This window comes from Fusarium pseudograminearum, chromosome 1, assembly GCF_000303195.2.
Source record: "Fusarium pseudograminearum CS3096 chromosome 1, whole genome shotgun sequence".
Taxonomy (NCBI): Eukaryota; Fungi; Ascomycota; class Sordariomycetes; order Hypocreales; family Nectriaceae; genus Fusarium; species Fusarium pseudograminearum.
Genome location: NC_031951.1, coordinates 6,244,807 through 6,266,409, shown reverse-complemented (window position 1 = coordinate 6,266,409; position 21,603 = coordinate 6,244,807). Strand labels below are relative to the sequence as shown.

The 21,603-nt window shown below is 49.6% G+C and overlaps 7 protein-coding genes across 7 annotated transcripts, besides 1 other annotated feature; 3 read left to right on the top strand and 4 right to left on the bottom strand.

Annotated features, from left to right (window-relative positions):
- Window positions 1-626: 626 nt before the first annotated feature.
- On the bottom strand, window positions 627-4,576 carry FPSE_09155 (uncharacterized protein; the record flags this gene model as incomplete). The annotated part of the gene is made up of 6 exons (XM_009262272.1): window positions 627-690; window positions 740-3,073; window positions 3,139-3,272; window positions 3,364-3,381; window positions 3,682-4,055; window positions 4,537-4,576. 6 exons carry the CDS (start codon window positions 4,574-4,576, stop codon window positions 627-629), a joined length of 2,964 nt encoding a protein of 987 aa, XP_009260547.1.
- Window positions 3,927-3,978: a microsatellite.
- Window positions 4,577-6,067: 1,491 nt separating the features above from the next.
- On the bottom strand, window positions 6,068-9,275 carry FPSE_09154 (uncharacterized protein; the record flags this gene model as incomplete). Its single annotated transcript, XM_009262271.1, has 6 exons — window positions 6,068-6,843; window positions 6,891-6,999; window positions 7,052-7,187; window positions 7,248-7,435; window positions 7,481-9,036; window positions 9,095-9,275. 6 exons carry the CDS (start codon window positions 9,273-9,275, stop codon window positions 6,068-6,070), a joined length of 2,946 nt encoding a protein of 981 aa, XP_009260546.1.
- An 823-nt stretch (window positions 9,276-10,098) lies between these two features.
- FPSE_09153 (uncharacterized protein) lies at window positions 10,099-11,611 on the bottom strand (the record flags this gene model as incomplete). Its single annotated transcript, XM_009262270.1, has 3 exons — window positions 10,099-10,316; window positions 10,374-10,799; window positions 10,852-11,611. 3 exons carry the CDS (start codon window positions 11,609-11,611, stop codon window positions 10,099-10,101), a joined length of 1,404 nt encoding a protein of 467 aa, XP_009260545.1.
- A 523-nt stretch (window positions 11,612-12,134) lies between these two features.
- FPSE_09152 (uncharacterized protein) lies at window positions 12,135-13,545 on the top strand (the record flags this gene model as incomplete). Its single annotated transcript, XM_009262269.1, has 4 exons — window positions 12,135-12,236; window positions 12,301-12,574; window positions 12,638-13,010; window positions 13,065-13,545. 4 exons carry the CDS (start codon window positions 12,135-12,137, stop codon window positions 13,543-13,545), a joined length of 1,230 nt encoding a protein of 409 aa, XP_009260544.1.
- Window positions 13,546-14,716: 1,171 nt separating this feature from the next.
- CBL1 lies at window positions 14,717-16,107 on the top strand (the record flags this gene model as incomplete). Its single annotated transcript, XM_009262268.1, has 2 exons — window positions 14,717-15,961; window positions 16,012-16,107. The coding sequence occupies 2 exons, from the start codon at window positions 14,717-14,719 to the stop codon at window positions 16,105-16,107; spliced, it is 1,341 nt and encodes a 446-aa protein (XP_009260543.1).
- Window positions 16,108-16,762: 655 nt separating this feature from the next.
- Window positions 16,763-18,248, bottom strand: FPSE_09150 (uncharacterized protein; the record flags this gene model as incomplete). The annotated part of the gene is made up of 2 exons (XM_009262267.1): window positions 16,763-18,139; window positions 18,198-18,248. The coding sequence occupies 2 exons, from the start codon at window positions 18,246-18,248 to the stop codon at window positions 16,763-16,765; spliced, it is 1,428 nt and encodes a 475-aa protein (XP_009260542.1).
- A 764-nt stretch (window positions 18,249-19,012) lies between these two features.
- On the top strand, window positions 19,013-20,889 carry FPSE_09149 (uncharacterized protein; the record flags this gene model as incomplete). The annotated part of the gene is made up of 3 exons (XM_009262266.1): window positions 19,013-19,102; window positions 19,159-20,353; window positions 20,408-20,889. The coding sequence occupies 3 exons, from the start codon at window positions 19,013-19,015 to the stop codon at window positions 20,887-20,889; spliced, it is 1,767 nt and encodes a 588-aa protein (XP_009260541.1).
- Between the last annotated feature and the right edge of the window lie 714 nt (window positions 20,890-21,603).

Sequence of the window (21,603 nt, the reverse complement as noted above, 5' to 3'; positions counted from 1 at the left end):
AATCTAGTGTTACGGAAAACAAGAGACAACTCCACAACTAAAGCATTGCTGGCATAGCTACCTAACCAAACTTAGTAGCCGCAAACCCCTGAATCTGAAAACCCCTGAAAACCCTACCCGAGCTTCCAGAAGGCGTCAATGCTGTCCCACACAGATGGGCCCCTCCAACTTTGAGGCTACGGGTCTTTATAGCTTATCGTAGCACAAAGTGCGATATATAGGGATTCTACGAACGATGAGCTTGCCAAATCAGCTAGCAATGAATTGTGGAGGCTTTGATTATTATAGTATATATTGTTTTAACTATGCACTGCTGCAGATGACTTTGGGTATTTATAACCAACGCCAATATTGCCATGTCTTACTCGTTGTCTTCAAAGGTCCCGTCTGATGTGCTCCGTCGTCTTATCGCAAGGATAAGGAAAGCTATTACGGGGTATCAGGCCTCGATCTTCTTCCAATGGACTGACAGAGACATTTCTGACCATGCACAATTGTTCAGCCACCCGGGTCTGCTACCGAGTCACAGCTGGCTAGGCCCGGTTCATGGCTCAATGTTTGAGTCAATAGCCCAATGCTACTGACCGAGGGCGACGCTCTCTGCGTCTTATACTCAGCCATTTTACTCAGCCCAGGGGCACGTCAAAATTAAAATTGGGATCCGTACCGTTGATGCCGAAGAATTGGAACCTAAGGGATTGGTTAGCAACTTGTTAACATGGAATGTTAGGATACCCACCAGTCTTCTACATTGAGTGTTGTCGGAACAGCTTGGCCAGGTCCCGATGCAGTGCTCCAGCTATCTGGACTTTGCCCCTCTGGTAGGCTGGGATCAAGGTTAGGTTGCCACATATTGGCGTGTCCTTGAAAGCCTTGAGGCATCATCCCATTCCCACGGTTTTGATACTGTCCTGCCTGCGGGTTATGTATCCCGCTCTGTCCGTTGCCCGGCGGCATTGAACCGATGTTGTTGTGGTCAAGATTGGAGTGTGTTTGTGTCGGCGACGACATATTCGGGAAGGCTGGCATGGAGGCACTATCAGGAAATAATTGATCTGGCTGAAAGTTTTCCCACAGGGATTGTGAGAGGTTCGGAGAATTCCTTGTCACCAGATACAAATCAGGAGGTGTTGGCGGCACAGAAAAGGATGGATTGAAAGGGGTTGCTGGTCGAGTTTGTGGGCGTGAGTTTGTGCCTCCCATGAAAGTGTCGGCTGTACTCTGTCTTGTGTTTGGAGATGTCACGGGCGGAGGCTGCATCGAGCTTGTCGGCTCCGTCTTGACAGCACTCGGCGTTTGAGGCCGTGATCTCTCATAAGACTCCTGAGGCTGAGGTGTATTGGTACCAAAGTCGATGGCCATGTCGTCATACTTCCGCTTGGTTGCCTCGGCCTGCCGGTTTTGCTGTTGCTCCAATTGAGTAAGACTGTGGCGCAGATTTCGGTGTCGCTTGCCTTCAGCCCTTTGAAGTCGCTCTTCCAGTGTTTTGTTCCCCATAATGGATTCAAACAGGGCATAAACCATTTTCCCAACGAGCCAAACTCGCGAGATTTCCTTCATGGCTGACATACAGCTTCGCAACCTGTCTTGGGTTACCTGCTGAATTGAAGGCACCGGTGACTTCATTTGATAGACATGCATAATGAGGGCTGAGAATAGACTGTATACAACAAAGGCGGGGCAATATCGTAGCTGATCATGGGCAGCCAGATTCTCAACGATGGAGGTTATCATAGCCGCTGCTTGAAAGGCGATATTGCGGGAAGGGTATGGCGAGGGGTCAGGCAAGCGTGATGAACCACCCGGTGGCATATGCGCTCGATGAAGAAGACATAATGTTGTATAATAGTTCGAGTGCAGTAACGCGGACCAGAAATGATGGCGCGGCATTTCCCAATAAACAATTTTTGGGCAATTCTGTAGCCAGTCGGCCAGAGCCATGTCACTATGCGTGAGATCAATGGCATTTCGTTTAAGTCCTTTTGATGCGACCGAATATTGCTGAGACAACACCAATCCCATAATCTCGCACAATTTAACGTATTCAAGAAAAAATTGAACATGTATAGGATCCGGCGGATATTCGCTCGCTCGGTCTGCTTCGTCCTCGATAAAATCGTCTTCCGTTAGCATCTCCACGTCTGCGTCATCCAGATTTATATGAACGGGCCGCCCCAACGCAACCGCTACTGAACGATCGCGAGTGAAAAGAGACCACCAGATGCGTTTCCATAGCCTCTTATCTGCTCGGCTTAGTTGCGATTGTTCGACAGACCGATGCATGCCCGAACCCTGCGCAACAATGGTTGCTACACGGCTCCAATAAAAGACATTTTTGGTGACATCTTCGGGACCTTCCCAATACCAGCCCATGAGAAGTAAGGACTGTACAATCGTGACGCGGTCATCTTCGTAGTTGGCGTCGTATAAGGCCTTGGCGCGCTTGTAGAAAGTGAGGGCAGCAGGAGTGGTCGACCCATTGGCATCCATCAGTTGGTGGTTGTTACAAGCGCGGGTACCCGCCAGAAGGACGGACTGCAGGAGCAGCAGCGATGGGGGGTTCTTGGGATCCCGATACTGTCTCATAAACCGGGTACGGTTAATGACTGGGACAATAGGGTGGACCCATTTGAAATACGCATCGATGAGTTCGTCGCAAAGAGTTCGTGGGGGGAGTAAGAAGGCTCCTCTTTGATGCAGAATATCGATCTCAATGTTGTCAAGTTCCGTAAGTCGAGCTCGGGAACCGCGTACATTTTCAGGCAGCGGGTAATGTACAACATCCGCCGAGCCTTGGCGGTCGTGAACAAGCAGAGTGAGATTAGAAGACTCGCCGAGGTATGCGACCCGCCCAGCTTCGGTGATAGGAGCGCGCGTGAACTTGGGCTTCATGACGATATCTAGATAGGTTCCATTGTCGACTTCCTCTTTGCGTGCTTGGGCTTCTGTCCACGCGGTAGGAGGAGTGCCACTGTTGGAGTGGTATACCGAAGGAGCTCGCGGGGTGAGCGATGTTGTACTTGGAGGAGCCACAGGTCGCGGCGAGGGATCTTCAGTGCCATCGCCTCGATCACTATATGGGAGGAACGTGTAGTTAGCAATCAAAATCCACGCGCGCACGTAGGCGCATTCCCATACCTATCGGAGTCTTTGTTGGTTTGACTGCCAGAACCCTGGGTCTTTTTGCGCTTTGGATTTGGAATACGACACTCAATTTGGAAGGCAACGCAGTTGGTGCAGGGCACACCAAGGCTTGCGGCGTCGCATCGAACCTGTAGAGATTGAGGGTTAATATTGCTGTCGGCGATGAGGTAGAGATCCCGATTGGGTAGCACATCGCTGTGTGCAAGGAAGAAGAATTACCTTTCTTGCATGACAAGTCTATTAATGCGTTAGTTAAGGCGCAGTCCAAATGGGTTGATTGAGAAACCGAATCAGAAGCCGCAAATACAGATGTATGTCGTGATAAATATCATGATGAAGTGGGTTGGTGCCCGCCGATGCCTCGGCTCATGTTGAGGGGAACGGGGTGCTCATGATCTAGGTTCGGCAAAAGACAACGAAACTTAAGAAGTGCTTACCTCGCATGCACGCGATGCTCGTTGTCTTGCAAAATAACAATTTTAGCATTTGAAACCCAGATTCTCACAACCCAAGGAGAACCAACCTCCTAAAACTCACTCCGCCAGCGGATGTCGAGGTCGAAGTAATAGAACCGGGCGGACCTGGCGTCGACGAGATCTGCGACTCTCCTTGCTGCTGCTGAGCTTGAGGTTGCACCTGCGGCGTGCCGCTGCCCGACGACATATCCACGTCCATGGCACCGGGAAGTCGGCAATATATCGATACGGAAGCGAGAGCGATCGAGAAACGGCGAGGTCGGTAGTATCGAGGAGGGGGAGGACGACAGGAGTTGAAAGCGAGCAAGGTAGGAAAAAAGGTAACGTAGATTGGCAGGTAGGTAGGTATTAGGTAGGTGCCCAGGTTGCGATGGCCCGGAGGCTTGTCTGTGTCCCCAGTGTGGCCAGGGCAAGTAAAAGGAAGCACTGACACCACTAGGTAGTAGGTACAGGTACAGTAGGAGCGAGCCACCAAAACGGCAGGTCTGAAGATCCTTCGATCTGAGAGAAGGAAACAAAACCCTCCAACAGGTTGTGCAGCAGCTTTGTATAGAAAGTTTACTAAGACAGTACTTGTATGAACAAAGTGCCTTTTGAGACCCCTTGATACCTCGAAAGACAACTTGAGTCTTGGCTTTGTTTCGCGTCAGTTAAAGACAAATAGTGGCGGGGAGAACACCAAACGAAGACAATTGTAAGTAAGCGGATAGGTCGGTAGGCGGTTCTGCTGCATAAGGCAAATCAAGCTACAGCGAACCTCCACTACCTAGCAAGGGACGTATTAACTGATTCTGACTTTGCGCTACCCAGATGGAACCGGCCGAGATGGTTCTAGCTAGCGGCGGGAGCGGAGAACCATACCTACATACATTAAAGATCTGCCAGGTCTCGAGGACAGCTCGGTATTACTCCGTACCTGTATTTGCATTCACAATTATAGACCAGTAATTGGTCATGTTTAAATAAAGATGGTTGGAGGTTCTAGTCGGACAGACTCTGTTACTACATATGTGAACGAATCACAAGCAATCAACTGACCAAAGACACAGATGTGAACTACACAGAATAAGGGGATCATTAGGAGTGTGTACAGTACCCTGTGGACTCCGGATTCTCAGTCACAATGTGGCTCATGGGTGACCCTGTCGACGTCGGAGATGGTGGACGACAGACCTCCACTGTAATCCCGTCGTATCATCCAGGCAAATATGTAAGGAACACAAAAAGGCATTCGGCGCTCACTTCAGTTGAGCAGGCTCCACAAGACGTATGGAATTTGCTCCGCGGACCGCGTCAATTGCTGATTGATGCCGCATCAAGTTCCATCCCCGAGAGGCATGATGAAATCGTTTGACTAAGCACAGCTTGACGATATTTGTCAAGTTTCCAAAGGTTCTGTCACTTACATGAGGCACTGTGAGACTTGGGCGTGTGTCGACGTCTGCCCAAGGCTCGGAGTTGTCACACACACAAAGGGCACAGCACTCAGAGTATGAAGGGTCGTTGGCGAAAGCCATCATGACTTGGCCCCTGAAGGCTTACATCGTGAAGAACTGCGGCGCAGGCGCGTGACACGACGACATAACCATGTGACTGTCTTGAAGATTATGGAGGCCCGTTTGCTAATTTTTTCGTGCCTAAAATGAGCTTGTGCATGAGAGGAAATCCTGTCGAACTGATCGACATTATTGTGTGTGTACGTATTACCTCCCTAGCTCGTGACATGTGAATGCTTCGAGGCGTGATGGCGGCGGCCCAAGTTCCAGATTGAGTTTGGTTCAATACTTTAGTCAAAACATGTCGTATGTAAAAAGCTGGGGAAATGAAACTTGAAGAACCTCTTTGCTTAATTTGTCTACAACTGAAACTGACATTCATAACCTACCCGTCCATGAGAGCATCCTATTGATATGAGTGAGAGCTCTGGTCAGGCCTGTCAAGTTGATGGCATGACTTCGTCTGAGCCTCTTTGCACACATGTCTATGACTGCTTTATTTGATGAGGCCTACTGCCCTTGGCCTGAGCCTTTCACATGCAAGTCTGCAAATGTTAGTCTTACATGTAATGGAGAATGGCTCCATAAAACAATACCCATACCTCCGGGCTTCCGAATCTATCCCCCGGATCCTAATTGCATGGCTGCCCTTGTTAGTGACTCGAATGATGCGCGGCAAGGTAGGATGTGTGCATCTTGCCAAGACATGAACAAGGTCGCAACGCGCACCCTCTTCAAATCGAGGCGCTGTGACCTGCGGTCATCTTCCGTTAGAGCTTGCTTTCAGCCCTATCCAGCTCGATGCTGTGGTACCTCCCCTATGGTCGGTCACATGGTTCGTATCCGTGTTATTGGGTTAGTTGATTGGCCTATGTACATTTGGAAAATCTTGGCTGAGAGACCATCATGTAGTGCACGTTTTGATTTCTTCTATAGTAGGTATTGCGGATGTTACTCTGCCCCCGCCACTAACGGCACTTTCTCATCTGGCTTGGTGCTTGCACTGGTCAATGCAGCTGACTTCGTATCCTCAACCTCAATGCCAGCAATGAAAGCTGCACTCACGAATTCGAGTGCTGCAACAAAGACACACAAGAAACTTGCAATGGCGAAGTGGGTGATAGTCGAGCCAATCTCTAGCCATGATCCTTCGTCCTTGACAACCCAAAAGAAGTAGAGTGTCAGGACATCGCTCGCGGTAAGGACAACCATGAAAATGGCGGATGGCGCTACACCCAGCCGCTTGTTAAGCACTCCTAGGTTAGCTGATATAAGAAAGAACGGAATAATGATCTTCAGGATCAGTAGCGCTCCTTGTGAAAAGGGGTCGAAAACAGGGATCAGCCGGGATACACTTTCCAGGCTGAATGATGAGATAGAGGCAATATTGCCTGTGCTAAAAAAGGCAGACTGGAGCAGGACCATGAAAAACAGTGCAATCCGTGCATCTGACAGACTCAAAGGTCGGAAAGTACCAGGTGTATGTTGCTGGCTACCTGCGACAGTCGTCTGCTTCTTGGCCTTCTCTTGTGTAAAGGCATCGACAGCATACTCAAGGCGCACCCAAGCCAAGAGAGTGATGCTGAAAGCCACATAGAAGAGACCCTCGTATGATATTGTCAAAATGACAAACGTGGGGGCACACGTAAGAAAGATGATGGCGAGGCGATGCATATAATGGCTGTTGGGTTGTAATCGATATGCCAATGGCATGAGGAGCGACGTAACTTCTTCTATTAGCAAAGCATATTGGAATTCCAGGTGTTTAACTTACCTAGAACAAACCAACCCACGATTTGATTCCCCTTGGGAAGGCCAAGTTTGGCCTGCAGTGAAGTCGCGCTCGAGTGTGTGACAAGCATTGCGAGAATGATGAGCCCAATCTGTATTGGAATGTAAGTTGCCCAATTCTCGTTGAAATTCTGGGTTATTTACCTGGATGCCAAGAAGCGTTCGGCTTGTGTGAAGACGTTTCGATTTAGTCTTCGAAGACGTGACGTCCGATAGGATGAAATCCTCGAGGACCAGGTAAGCCAAACCGACGAAAGTCATCAATCCACCACCGGCCATACTTTTGTTTCGATTTGTATCAGCAGCTGACATTTTTCAACGAACATGGAGTGTGACTTACATAAGTGGGATATCTTCAACCTTCATGGCAGGGAGCAGGGTAAAGGTGCTCATAGCCAAGCAGGAAAAGAACCACAACATGCTCAAGAATAGATGGGACCGCAAGAATGAGATGCCCTGTGTCATGGGCCAGAAAGAGCCCAAAACAAAGAGCCCAGTGAGAATTTCGCGGTGAATATATGCCAAAGCCTGGGAGTTGTAAGTCATAGAACATGAAGGGGTCAGAGAACATACTAAAGATTGGATAACACCAAGATAAAGAACAACATTGAAAACAAGTGCAACTACAGCCCCGCCAGACTTGACATGGCCAAACAGAGCCTGGAAACCTTTGGCGACGTTGGCTCTGCGCGCATACACCTCTTCCCAAAACAGGACAGGGAAAAACGCATAAAGGTAGTATGCAGGAGGAGACTTGGAGATGATGAAGGATGAATAGAGTGCAACCAGGACTGACAAGAAAAAGGCAGATCCCAATAGTGTGCGCTGAGGAGACATACTCTCCTTCACCACGTACAGAGACAGGACAGTTGTGGTAGCATAAGCCATCCAGCCCAGATAGCCGATAGTGATCAAAGCACGAAGGAATAGCCAGTCGTAGGTCTGAAGGTAACGCAAGCCTTGGAGTCCAATAGCCATCAGAGCATCGGATTCTTCGATGGCCTCCTCAAACGAGCCAGCTTCGACCAATGAGCGAATGTAAGCTATGCGTGACTCTGGGTCAAGGTTGTCGTCACTCAGCTGTCCGTATGGCTGGTAGCGGAGCTCTACGTTTCTCTTGTTCTCTTCTTTCACCCGGTACTGCTCGAGGATGACCTGAGCGTTGGCCAGAGAAGCTTCTGCTTTTTCCTTGATACTCGCGGACAGAAAGTTAAGGGGAAGTTGGCCAACGCCGTTTGCAGGAAACTCAGTACCGATGAGATACGACATCAGGGCAGCCACGTCAGCTTGGGCAACATCGTGTCTGCGCACATGGTCAAGATTCCAGTCTGAAGAAAGTTCATCATGACCAGGCGCGATACTATTGGGGTGCAATTCGGGAGCGGCAACTCCAGATCCCCAGGAAATGAGAGGGGTTCTAGTGTTGTTAGGGTGCCCATCACCGTGGCTGCCCCAGTCCGACATACCATGATCAGCCGTAAACACGAAGGCAGTTCGGTCGTCCCCATAAAAGCTTTCGATAAGCTCGACGATTTCCTTGACACCTTGATCTACCACCTTGATATTGTGGAGGTATTCTTTAGAATACGGTCGGTACGAATGTCCAGTAGTGTCAAGACCCAGAAGATGGAGGAAGAAGACCACTTTGTCTTCACGAAGCGCCGTGTTGAGGGTCTCATTCGTAGCAGCCGCAGCGAAGAAGTCTTTAACGTGATCGAAAACCCAGTAATCAAGCTCGGTTGCGTCCTTGGAGAAATCCTCAAGCTCGGCTCCGTACGCAAATGCATCGACTCTGCCTGGAACAGCACCATGTTGGAACATGGGCAGAATATCAGGGCTTCCCCAACTCCATGTGTGTCGGCTGCGGTTGAAAACACTGTCAAAGTTGACTGGGTTCATCTTCCATCCTGTCGCAACGGCTGATACATCTTCGTACAACCCAGCAATGAGGGCCACATGGCCTGGTCGAGATTCTGTTGGGACACGTGTATGGGAAACACCAAAGGTTCCATGCTCCAGGACTCGAGAACGAAGGTACGGAGCTAGATGTCGTGGAACAAGGTCTTGATCGGATTCAGGGTAAGGTTCGGGGTGGGCTTGGAAGGCTTTGTCTGCACGAAGCCCGTCACCTAGAAAAAAGGTATGTTAGCCAGGAGCTTCTGGGACATTGGGGTCATGATCACTTACCAACGAAGAGCACAAGCCTATCCGCGGGGGCTTTGGGAGACTCATGTGGGCGCTCGACACCAAAGAGCTTCATGCCCGTGACAATTGGGCTGACGAAGTAAATGTCGAAAATTGACAGGATATATACCAAATGGAAAGCGACCGCAATGGCCATGAAGCCAATGCGACTAGAGCCAGCCATGGCGAAGCAATGGCAAGTTCTAAACACTTGATCGTCGATGTAAATGGTTCGAATATTTGGCGATGATCTTAGTGTAAGTCAGGGGAAGGAAATGCTCAAGATCTAACCACACCAGACAAAAAACAAGGATTCCATGAATGATGAAACAGGAACAATTGAAATAATTCAGAATAAGGAGAGAAAACTCAGTAATTTTGAGCCTTGTTTTGTCAGGTAAAAAGACAAACGAAAGACAACCTCCTGTATAGTAGTCTAGGTGAGTTGCAAGAGGCCAAGACATAAACCGTGGCCAGAATTAGAATGACGCTGAATGAGGGACGCGTTGGATGGACCTAATCTGCAGGGGGAGACTCGCTAGTGGCATTGCTACAACCCTTATATCCACGTCCCGATTCCCGTTGACGCCAGTCACACGTGGTTGGCTGAGTCAAAGTCTCATTGGTGTCAAGCTACCTGTCAACATCCATATACATATTCTTATTTATTTGAGACCTGATGTTCAATGCATGTTAAAGGCACTCACATCATCTCATAGACGGAAATACAATCTTTCAATTTAGCCTTTTATTACAATTGGCGTTTGCTTGCTATCCATGTGAGATGGTCCATCATTCTTCACCAAACACCCTAACGGAGAGTTCTACAACCTTGATAAACGGGTTTGAAGTAGACTTTTAATTACCAACAAGGTTCTCATTATAAGTCAGCCATTCATTACTCTCTAGTCTCATCACGCCAATGTTTTTCAGTGGTCTATACACGCAGGGTAAAAAGAAATTGGGTATCATTAACAAAAAACATATTCGACGGCAATCAGCGCATTTCACTGCCTTGTCAAATCTTCTGTCAAGGATTTGTTAACTCTGGAGTAAAACTTGGGCGCTTGAGATCGTGGGAATGTGATCTCCTCGGTGAGATATCCTGGGAGCACATCTATCAACTCCTGGTCACGCCCAGGATTCAGTTGCGGCTGGTAGGTAAATGACACATCCTCGTAATTATCTGAAGCATCGTTCTCAACAGCAAGTTTGAAATGAAGAGCTGACCACTGTGTTAGTATACGGCAGCAAAAGGCTGGAAGCCATTGATCAAACTTACTACCATTGCGCCCAGTTTGGATGCAGTCAAAGATATCTTCGGCCTCGTCTTGCTTCACGCCGCGTAGAATCAAATCGGTCAAATCCGCATAGAGTCTTTCTTTAGCCTGTGCAGTAACCTGCGCAGCGTGAGCGTGAGCAGCTCCTGCCTGAGCAGTGCGGTTCATCAGCCCAGTGGTTTTGATAGCACTTCCTGGCACTCGGGAGTTGGTTTCATTTGACCTCGCAGCAGCTAGTTTGGTAGAAAGCGACTTGATTTCGGACTTGGCCTCAGACAAAGAACCATTCAAGGTCTTGATAGTATTTCCCAAACTTTCCTTCTCAGTTTTGTTTGCTTGAAGTTGTTTTCGGAGCTCTTCACTTTCATTTGCAAGCGTAGTTTGAGCAGCAAGTTCGGCCTTGAGCTCAGCTATCAGTTTAGTAGCGGCTTTTGAGATCAGTATACGATGGCCATTGACAGCTCCTAAAACAGCACTTACCGGCAGTACGCTCTTCGGCCTGCTTTTTCAGTCGCTCAAAGTTCCGCTCAGCTTCTCGCACCCCTACTTCCCGCAAGTCTCGGTGACTAGATTCGAGCGCTGCATATTTCTTGGTGAGATCTTCTAGTCGCCGGCGTGTGGAGTCGTCGGTTGTGTCATAACTTGACCATGGCACAATAGTTTCAACATCAGGTTCTGCGCTAGCATTATCGTCTTCGCTCTCTTCCAACACAGGATCCAGCTCCATTGGGTCTTCTTGCTGTGTTTCCGGAACTTCTGCGATCGGTGTTGCGGGCTGTCGCGGAGGTCGGCCACGTCGCTTCACAGCACTTTCAGGCACAAGAACAGAAGTATCGCCATTGCTCTTCTTTGGACGCCCGCGCGTCCCCTTTTTTACATCAGTAGCCGGAGCACTTGAAGGACCATCGATGTCCTCAAATGTAACTGTTTCGTCTGGGGCCATCTGTTGGGCCTTGCGCATCGCATTCGTGCCACTACCGGTTGCTTTACCCGCAGTATCTGGTTGCGCAACCGCTTCGGGTACTGCTGGAAGCTTCTCCTTCCCAGCTCGACGCGTCGCTCGTTGTGCAGGTTTAGTAATCTTACTAGCAGTACCGGGTGGTCGTCCGCGGGGTTTCTTGGTCGTACTCATTGTGCGCGCAGCTGCTTGAAGATCGGATTTGTCGAACATATCGAGGTCGGGCTCTGAATCGGATGCTGCAGGCTCTGCGACAGGCTTTGCGCGTGCGCGTGGTGGCATCGTATCTTTTATCGTGGATAATAGTCGTTCGAGAGGTATATAAAGCGCACAGAGTACAGTATTCTAAGTTGTAAAGTCGCAACAGAACGGCAGAAGTGGTGTTTCAATCGCATGCGTAGCGCACGCGTGGATGACAATTGTCGTGGATATAGTAGTAAGTTGGAGGGGATCTTCAATGTTTAGAATCCCGCCGAGATGTTCATCTAAGTAAACAGATTGGGTGGGCACCCGGGTAGGGCCCGTGCTTGTCTAGCGCTAACCGCCCGCCACTTACCGCCCGGGCTGCCACTGAGATGTCGGGCATGTGCCTGTGCCTGTGTGCCATTAGATTCTTGCCGAATCGCGCATATCAATCTTTTATTCTTCATACCACCTTTCCAACCTTAATCGTCCTCGACCCTTTTGTTTTCTGCTTCGCAATCGGCAACTGGAAATGTCATGATCGCAGGACACAAGCAACGCACATAGCTCGATCATCGGTCGACAATTGTCACATTCGTCCCCTCTCTCTTTTTACTATCTCATGCCATCCGAGTCAACCCCTTGGCTGCGCTGGGTCCTCGGCATGGGGGAACGACGTAAGCTCGGCGATGTCGCCATGGACATTTTGCTCTTCGCGGGCATGGTGAGTACCCACTTGGTGAAGATCAAAGTACGTTGATGGACAAGGCACTGATATTTATGAGTAGATGACTGCTGGCCTCTACGTCGCTCGAAATTTCTTGAATCCTATCCTAAGCAACATAGCCGACCCCGATAAAGAGAAGCATGAGCAAGCCAGGCGCCAGGCGAAAGCACACCTCGAGCGAATGAATCGGAACAAAAGAGATGGACTTGACTATGGCGACGATAGCAGCGACTCTAGGAGAGGACCTCGGCCTGAAGAGTTGGTTCTGAACGAATATGAAAACCTGGTTGCGCTTGAGATGGTACCCCCTGAAGACATTTCTGTTGGATTCGACGGTGAGTAAACTGTGCACGTCCAGGCATCTTCTATCGTGCTGTAACAGTTACTAACAAATATAGATATTGGCGGCCTCGACACGATCATCGAAGAACTAAAGGAGTCCATCATTTACCCTCTAACGATGCCACATCTCTACTCTCACGCCGCACCACTACTGTCTGCTCCCTCTGGAGTCCTCTTGTACGGTCCCCCAGGCTGTGGAAAGACGATGCTCGCAAAAGCTGTTGCCCACGAAAGCGGTGCTTCTTTCATCAACCTACATATTTCAACCTTGACTGAGAAGTGGTACGGCGATTCGAACAAAATTGTTCGGGCCGTCTTTTCGTTGGCTCGAAAGATGCAACCCGCAATTATCTTTATCGACGAGATTGATGCTGTACTCGGTACTCGAAGGAGTGGCGAGCATGAGGCCAGTGGCATGGTTAAAGCCGAGTAAGTCCTTACTTTTGGTAGCTAGTTGTTCAGTTTGGGTCTAACATATCGCAGGTTTATGACTCTCTGGGATGGTCTGACATCTTCAAACTCGTCAGGAATGCCTGCTCGCATTATGGTACTAGGCGCAACCAACCGCATTAACGATATCGACGAGGCTATTCTCCGAAGAATGCCCAAGAAGTTCCCCGTCACATTGCCAGGAACTGAGCAGCGCCGCAGAATCTTGCAGCTTGTGTTGCAAGACACCAAGACAGACCCTGAACACTTCAACCTGGACTACGTTTCGAGAATCACTGCTGGACTTTCAGGTAGCGACATCAAGGAAGCGTGCCGAGATGCGGCCATGGTGCCTGTGCGAGAATACATGCGACAGCACCGCGAAAGCGGAAAGGCCATGTCGACCGTGGACCCTAAGCAGTTCCGTGGTATCAGGTCTGACGACTTCCTCGGCCGTGAGGGTGGACAGATCAAGATGCAGTCAACACGGCAAACAAGCGGCGTTGAAGAATTGATTGCAGAGGATCAGGATTAGTTAATAGTAGACATGTATAGGCTGTCAGAGCAGCCAGTGTTTTTGAATAGAAACAACCATCTTTGGATCTCATCCCACTACCTGTCAGTGCCCAATCAGCAGCATCGTAGTATCTCTTTCTGGCTGTCAATTCTATACCGTAGCACTCGCACTGTAATATGTTTCCGCAGAGGTAATCTGTTTGCCAGTATGGTATATGGCAAATTGACAATCTGCGACATGCGACCCAGGCTAGTGATTGGGTAACAGAAAAGTTGACCTCTAAGCTTGAGAGCGCAACAATCAACAAGCTGAGAATCTGCTATAAAATAACACAAACTGACTTGCTGATTTCGTCTCTCAAGCTGCCAACAGCCATGGAAGTTTTCTAATACCCTGAGGCCGGGGCCCGGTACCGCCCTCCGGGTTTCCCACATACAGTGTCGCCCCGCGTGCGTCCCCACACGGAACGCACAGCACTCGATGGGCCATGATAGTGTTGGATCACGTCATTTAGCAACCCCACCAAAGTGTCTGGGTCCTAATAGCGGGCTACCTTGAGATGAGTGCGCTGTCGGGGGTTAAACAAGTATTTCAATATCAGCTGTCCTCCGTTTATCGGTCGGATGATTCAGAAGCGGTGGACAAGGCCCATGAAACTGCCGTTATCCAGCACTGTTGCTGCAGTGCTTTGGAGGCTCAAAGCGCTGGAAAGCGATGGGTCAGGCACCTCATCTACATTGAACAAATGCCCTGTAGGCAACAAGTGCACAGCGCTTTACGTTCCAAAGCTACTCCATCGAACATGGGCAACCCATTAAATTACTCTTTTTTGCGGGGTGATGGCGTAGGGTAGTAGAGGTAGGTATGGAAAAAATCCTTAGAACAGACCGCCGACAGCGGGAATGACTCCCCGACTCCCGAACGACCGTCGTCCTTCAAGCTATCTCTATCTCTACCTACGTAGCTAATGCGACCGTCCTCCTTTTTCTTATACCTTGAATATCAATTATTCTTCCCTCAAACATCTTCGTTTTAATTCGAGTTTGAGTTTCGTCCTGTACACCCTAGTGCGTCGAATTCCTGCCTGGCGCTACTCCATCCTGCATCCAATATATCTGCCGCCATCGCCGCTACACCTTTCTCTACCACTTCAAACCTTCGCAACACCCAATTTTCTACTGAACTGAAAATGGCCTCCCCTTCACCCACCGAGTCTGGCAAGTCTGCCAACCCATTGACACGACTCGACAGCGAGGGACACGACCTTCCTCCGTCTCCTGCTCCATCGAGCCCGCGCACTGGTCGCAAGCGTTATGCCCTCGCCACCGAACTTGTATACACAGACAGCAAAGATCAATATGGCGCCTCCAGCGTTCCTATCTACCAGTCTGCCACCTTTAAGCAGACATCGGCCAGCGGTGGCCAGCAAGAATACGATTACACACGCTCAGGAAACCCTACCCGAACCCATCTTGAACGACACATTGCCAAGATTATGAACGCTCAGCGAGCATTGGCCATCAGCTCTGGAATGGGTGCTCTCGATGTCATTACTAGATTGCTTCGACCTGGCGACGAAGTCATCACCGGCGATGATCTTTACGGCGGCAGCCATCGTCTGCTTACTTACTTGGCCGCAAACCAAGGTATTGTCGTCCACCACGTCGATACCACGACTGTTGATAGCGTACGGGCACGCCTTTCGGAAAAGACCGCCATGGTTCTGCTTGAGACTCCTACCAATCCTTTGATTAAGGTCGTTGATATTCCTTCCATTGCTCGCCTGGCTCACGACGTCAACCCCAAGGCTCTGGTCGTCGTTGACAACACAATGCTCTCGCCCATGCTGTTCAACCCTCTGGATGTGGGCTGTGACATTGTGTACGAGTCAGGAACCAAGTACTTGTCCGGTCACCACGACATCATGGCTGGTGTTATTGCCGTAAACGACTCTCAGATTGGAGACAAGCTCTTCTTTGTTATCAACTCCACGGGATGTGGACTGTCTCCCAACGACTCATTCCTCCTCATGCGTGGTGTCAAGACCCTCGCCATCCGAATGGAGAAGCAACAAGCCAACGCCCAAGCCATTGCAGAGTTCCTTGAGTCTCGTGGCTTCCGTGTCCGTTACCCAGGCCTCAAGTCTCATCCTCAATACGATCTGCATTGGTCTATGGCTCGTGGTGCTGGTGCTGTTCTCTCTTTCGAGACCGGCGACCCCTCTGTTTCTGAGCGTATCGTTGAGGCCGCCCGGCTATGGGCTATCAGCGTCAGCTTTGGCTGCGTGAACAGTTTGATCAGCATGCCTTGTCAAATGAGCCATGCCAGTATTGACGCCAAGACACGAGCAGAACGACAAATGCCCGAGGACATTATTCGACTGTGTGTTGGTATCGAAGACCCGACTGACTTGATTGAGGATCTTTCCCGCGCCGTAAGTCTCAATGCGCTGATATTATGAGACGAAGCTAACATTGTTTGCAGTTGGTTCAAGCCGGTGCTGTCACTGTCACTATGGATGGCTTCCACGCAACTGGAGCTGCCAAGGAGCTTGGAGAGACCCCCCTCGTTTTCCAATAACTTGTGACGACACAGCAAGATTGGAACACAACAAGACATGATCCATACCAGTGGATCAAATGGGGATGTTTTTATTTTATGAGCGAATTCGATACTTCTGCAGAATACCATTTCAATATCGGGCATGCCATGGTTCTCTAACCATAGACGGAGTGGTGAAAAGAAGATGCCTCACAAACATATACCGCCATACAGGCGATGCTATTCAGAAGACGGCAGAAAGAGCAAAAAAGACGGCCCCTTATCATGAGCTTACGCTGGAGTTGGCAGGTGGGAATTATGGAGTTGGAGTTGTTTACTTAGTGCAGCCGGGATAGGTTTGAGACACGTCAAATATACGGAAAATAAAAGATTCAAAGATACATGCCTCACTCGCAATAGCTTATCAGTGCTAAAATGGCACTCGTCTTGTCTCGTTGCTTGAAGACGCAGAAATATGTGTGCAGTAATGGAAAATGTGGTTCACCCTTGATCAGCTGAGCAAATGTCAAGCCCGTTGTTAAGTTTTGGAACATGGTGTCGATGGAATTTGAAATCTGAAAACAGTGGTACCTATTCACATAGCAAACATAAGTAACTACAAACTATTCACAGTCTAGCTAACGATAATATTCAACGCTTCCACACAAACTCCCGCCCAGATGCATATGCAAGCTTAAGAAAAGTCGAAACGGTCAGGAAGGACAACGGGGGCCACCAGTGTCCATGTGTACATGCCGTAGCAGACCCAAGCACTAACAATTTTGACCCAACTTGCTGCGTAGGTACGTCCGACAGTCGCAAAGTCACCATCCTTAGTAGACTCGTCGAAGTTCATGGTAAGAAGGGTAGCTACCCAGGCAGTTGCCAGAAAGAAGATGATATGGAAGACAGTGTAACTGTACTGGGTCCTGTTTCGCTCGTCATCGCCAACGGGAGTGTCGCCAGCTTCACTCTCATCGTCGGACAGCAGAGCATCGGCAGGCAGACTTCCCTCCTCAACAGCTCGGCGCAGAGCCTCGGCTCGCATTTCACGACGAGCACTGGGCTGTTGGGTTACAAGACCATGTTCATCATCATCGGGCAACTGAATACCGTTAGAGTTACCGAGGCCAAGACTCTGGGTGGCAGCTCGAGTGGTAGTGTAAGCAATCGTGAGGAGAGTAACAATAGCACCGATAACGATGGATGTCGTTCGCGTTCCTTGGCCCATGATAAGAGGGTTGCACTTGCTATCAGGCTCCATGGACACAGCGGACATGGTTAAATATGTGCAGTAAACCGCCACCATGGCGGCCTGAGCAAGTCCTGCCTTGGGGTTGAACTCCTGAACGGTGGGATTGACAGAGATGACAGAGATACCAAGCCAGAGGATGAGGTTGATGGTGATTACGGCCTGATTCATCGAGCACGAATGGCGCGCAAAAAAGATATACTGCACAATGGTCATGGCAAGAGAACCGATGTACATGCCCAAAGTGGAGCCAATCAAGATGAATCGCCAAACTCTCGAGTCGGTATCCTCGATTTGGGCGAGGCAGTATTCGGCCCAGTTATGAGCAAGATCGACAAGAAGTATAAGGCCGAGGAAGAGGAACAGCATAGCTGCAGCAAATGCGATATAGTTGCCCCAGAATAAAAAGAACTCGTCGGGAATCAGAAACGAAAGAACAACAAAGGCGAGCCAGGCGATAATCTTGGGACCCCAGTAGCCATTCTGAATAGACGCACGAGGATTCTTGGAGGTCGCGACACCGAAAAGCAGACCAGCTAGGACGAGATGGAAGAGACCGAGGGCGAAGTTGATTCGGTGGACTGCGAACCAGCCGTGACATTGTCCAGTTGGACAATTGATCGTAACGTAGTCGAGGGTGAGTTTCTGAAGCTTTTTGATTGCCCATGGCGTGAGCATTATCCATGCTATGATCGAGTTCACGAGGAGAAGGAGCGCATATGCGATACGGGTTGCGACACTATTGCCGCATTTGCCACAGGCACTGCAGACCATGGAACAGGTCGCAGCACCGCAGCAGCTAGCAGCGAAGGATACAATCTAAACAAGACCAGGGTCAGCTTCGTTAATCGAAGTTAAAAGAGACTTGCTGACGTACAGTACCGACGCTTGGTACCGCAAGAAGCGGTAGAGACAAAAGAGCGCCCATTGCGACGGCGCGTTACGAAGATCGTTCGCGTTGTGTTTTTATCGGATGGGGGTTGTGGTGTTATGAGGAGTTTCTCTGCGTATTCCAGCGCAGGTTGAGTCGAAGACCGACTGACAATGCAGTTGCCTTGAATGATAAATGGATAATTATCCTGGGGGGCGTTGTTTGAAGATGGAAGAATGAGGCTACTGACGATCAGGCCTGGCCACGTGAGATTACGTCGCCAACAGGAACCGCCTAGGCCCGAAGAGCGGAGCCGACGAGATAGGTAGGTATGTGGCTGTCTGTCCGTCCGTCTCAGCATGCTAGGCCCTGAAGGATGACCTGGACAGTGCACTAATCACAAGGCCTAGTCCCCCAGTCTCGGGACATTCTCCGCGTTCGGCTTATGCATTCCCTTGGAGAATGTATCACTATCAACCTCCACGAGATCCCCTTCTCATCAGTATCAGTCATTTCGTATCCGATAGCTAATTGGAACCCAGTCTCCTGTCCCCTTTGTCTGTACTTTTGTATCGCCTACCGCCTGCCACACTTGTTCCAACTATTCTTTATCTTATAGCTCGCCCCAGACCTCTCCTATCTCGTCCCTATCAACTTACTTATCTATCTCCCTTGACTCTTGTCAATCTTGTCCTATTGCGTTAGCATTGCCCTCACTAGTTAAATGTTGACTTTGACTTTACAGAAGCGTATCCCCTCCCGTTGATACTTGTTCAGCTTTTCTCAAACTCCTCCTTATTGCTTTGCATGCAACAATCACCATGCATCAAGACCAGCAAAATCGCCTTTTTCAGGCGCGAATCGTCGCTAGTATCGCTGCAACTGTGATGTCCCTGGCTTGCGGTACCAATGTTGGTCTTCCTTGAGCTTCATATACATGCGTCACAACTGTTCTAACACCAACAAGTATGTCTACTCGGCTTGGGCTCCGCAGTTCGCGGAACGACTAAAGTTATCCTCCACAGAGAGCAACTTGATCGGTCTATGTGGTAACCTGGGCATGTACACCCTGGGTATGCCCATAGGTGCCTTCATCGACTCTCGAGGCCCGCGGCCTGCCGTCCTTGCCGGCGCTGTCCTCATGCTCCTTGGTTACTTTCCGCTGCACCAAGCCTACCATCGTGGCTCTGGATCCGTGATTCTGATGTGTGTCTTCTCCTACATGACTGGCCTGGGCAGTTGTATGGCATTCGCTGCTTCGGTCAAGACGTCTGCCCTCAACTGGCCCAAGACCCGTGGAACGGCCACAGCTTTCCCTTTGGCTGCATTTGGCTTAAGTGCCTTCTTCTTCTCTTTCGTCGGTGCTGTCTTCTTCCCCGGCAATCCCAGCGCCTTCCTTGAGCTTCTCGCCTGGGGCACATCTGGCCTTACCTTTGGCAGCTTCTTCTTCCTAAAAGTATACCACGACCAGCCCGACTATGAGGCCGTACCAGCATCGGACGACACACAGAGCGACCCATCATCATCGTCATCTCAGCAATTCCGACCTGGATCTTCAGAGGAGCCGAAGCCCTTCCGCTCCTCTCGAGTGGACAATGAACCCGGTATGTTAACTAATTCCAGTAGTGATAGCACCTGCGCCAGTAGGAACTCGTACACTCCTGCTGTAGCATCCTCATCTGCCGCCGCCCCGGATTCGACGGGCTCTCTTGGAACTCCACTTGCGCCTGAATTCGGCCTTGTGGTCGCCCCCGAGAATCCTGAAGACCTAGAGGTTGGCGAGAGGTCACCCCTGATTTCTCGTCCCTCATCACGAACCGATCAACCCCTTCTTGGAAATAATTATATTAATAGCGATGGATCTCGTCCTCTAGACATTCGAGGTCTCGCCCTCTTGCGCAGCGCCAGCTTTTGGCACCTCTTTATCATCATGGGTATTTTGGCTGGCGTGGGTCTCATGACCATCAAGTATGATTGGCCTCTAACCTATCTAGCCTTTGGAGAACACTCAGCTGACGATGTCTCAAGCAATATTGGAAACGACGCCAAGGCTCTTTGGAAGCATTACGACAAGAATGTGACCGACGATACTCTTGTCCATCGTCAGCAAATGCATGTTTCAGCATTGTCTATTTGTAGTTTCCTCGGCCGACTGTCAAGTGGTGAGTCGAATCATGGTATCTGCTTACTACACAAGTGTCTTACAGTCCTTTTAGGTGTTGGCTCCGATTTTTTGGTCAACAAACTTCACGCCAGCAGGCTCTGGTGTCTTGTTGCCGCCTGCATCATCTTCATCTTTGCCCAAGTGTGCGCGTTGAACGTCGAAAACCCACATTGGCTTGGGCTGGTCTCAGGCCCATCCGGCTTGGCCTATGGTTTCCTCTTTGGCGTCTCTCCCTCTCTTGTCGCCGAGACCTTTGGTGTTGGGGGACTGAGCCAGAATTGGGGCTTCATCACCATGGCTCCAGTTTTCTCGTCCAACATCTTCAACATATTTTATGGTAAAATCTACGACGCACATAGTGTCGTTGGTAAAGACGGCGAGCTCTCCTGCTTGGACGGTCTTCAATGCTACCGCTCCGCCTATTGGGTCACATTATTGTCATGCTGCGCTGGAACAGGCATCACCCTCTGGGCGATTCGCCACCGACATGCGAAGCACCAAAGGGCAATGAACAAGGGACATGAGGAGGACTAAGAGCACACTGGCACTGAAGCCATAAAACTAGAAACTTAGAATATGTTTGAAGACGAGCCGGGCACGGCATTGACCTCCATTGATGGCGTTTTGTATAGATATTTTGGTGTTCAACTTAGAATTGGGGTCATAGACAAGACAAATACGAACTAGTATTTTACAATGGGCACTCAGTATGGTTAAGTAATTATCATAAAGAAGGTCTAATTTGTTATTATATGCCAATTAATTGCTGTCCCGTCTCTCGTTTCATAACCAAACCCGGATGGCATAATCGCCAAATAACAAAGTGCGACATGAGAATATCCATCCAGCCGTATAGTATACCATTGCTAGAACGGCCAAGTTCAATGTAAAACACAAACATTTGAACTCTATACAGATAAGCCAGGCTTCTACAGGATCCCCTCATCATGCCATCTGCCCATAAAACGCCGAGAAATGCTAAAGTCGTGGACTGGCGCCTTCAAGAGGCGAGCAACGTGATCCGGTTTCAGATGCTAAAATACGTTGGTTCCAGAGCCATGCAAAAATAAATAGGTATTACTGGGCAAGCCCGCGCTGAAAGTCTAGAAAAATAACCACTCCCAAGTTCGTAACAAAGTCTTTGTTCGCCAGATGAATGCGCACTGTCGTGCCAATCGTGTATGACTGCGTTGCCATAGGCACAAAAGCCAGTAAACAATAAAAAGGAGTATCCATGACAACACTTTG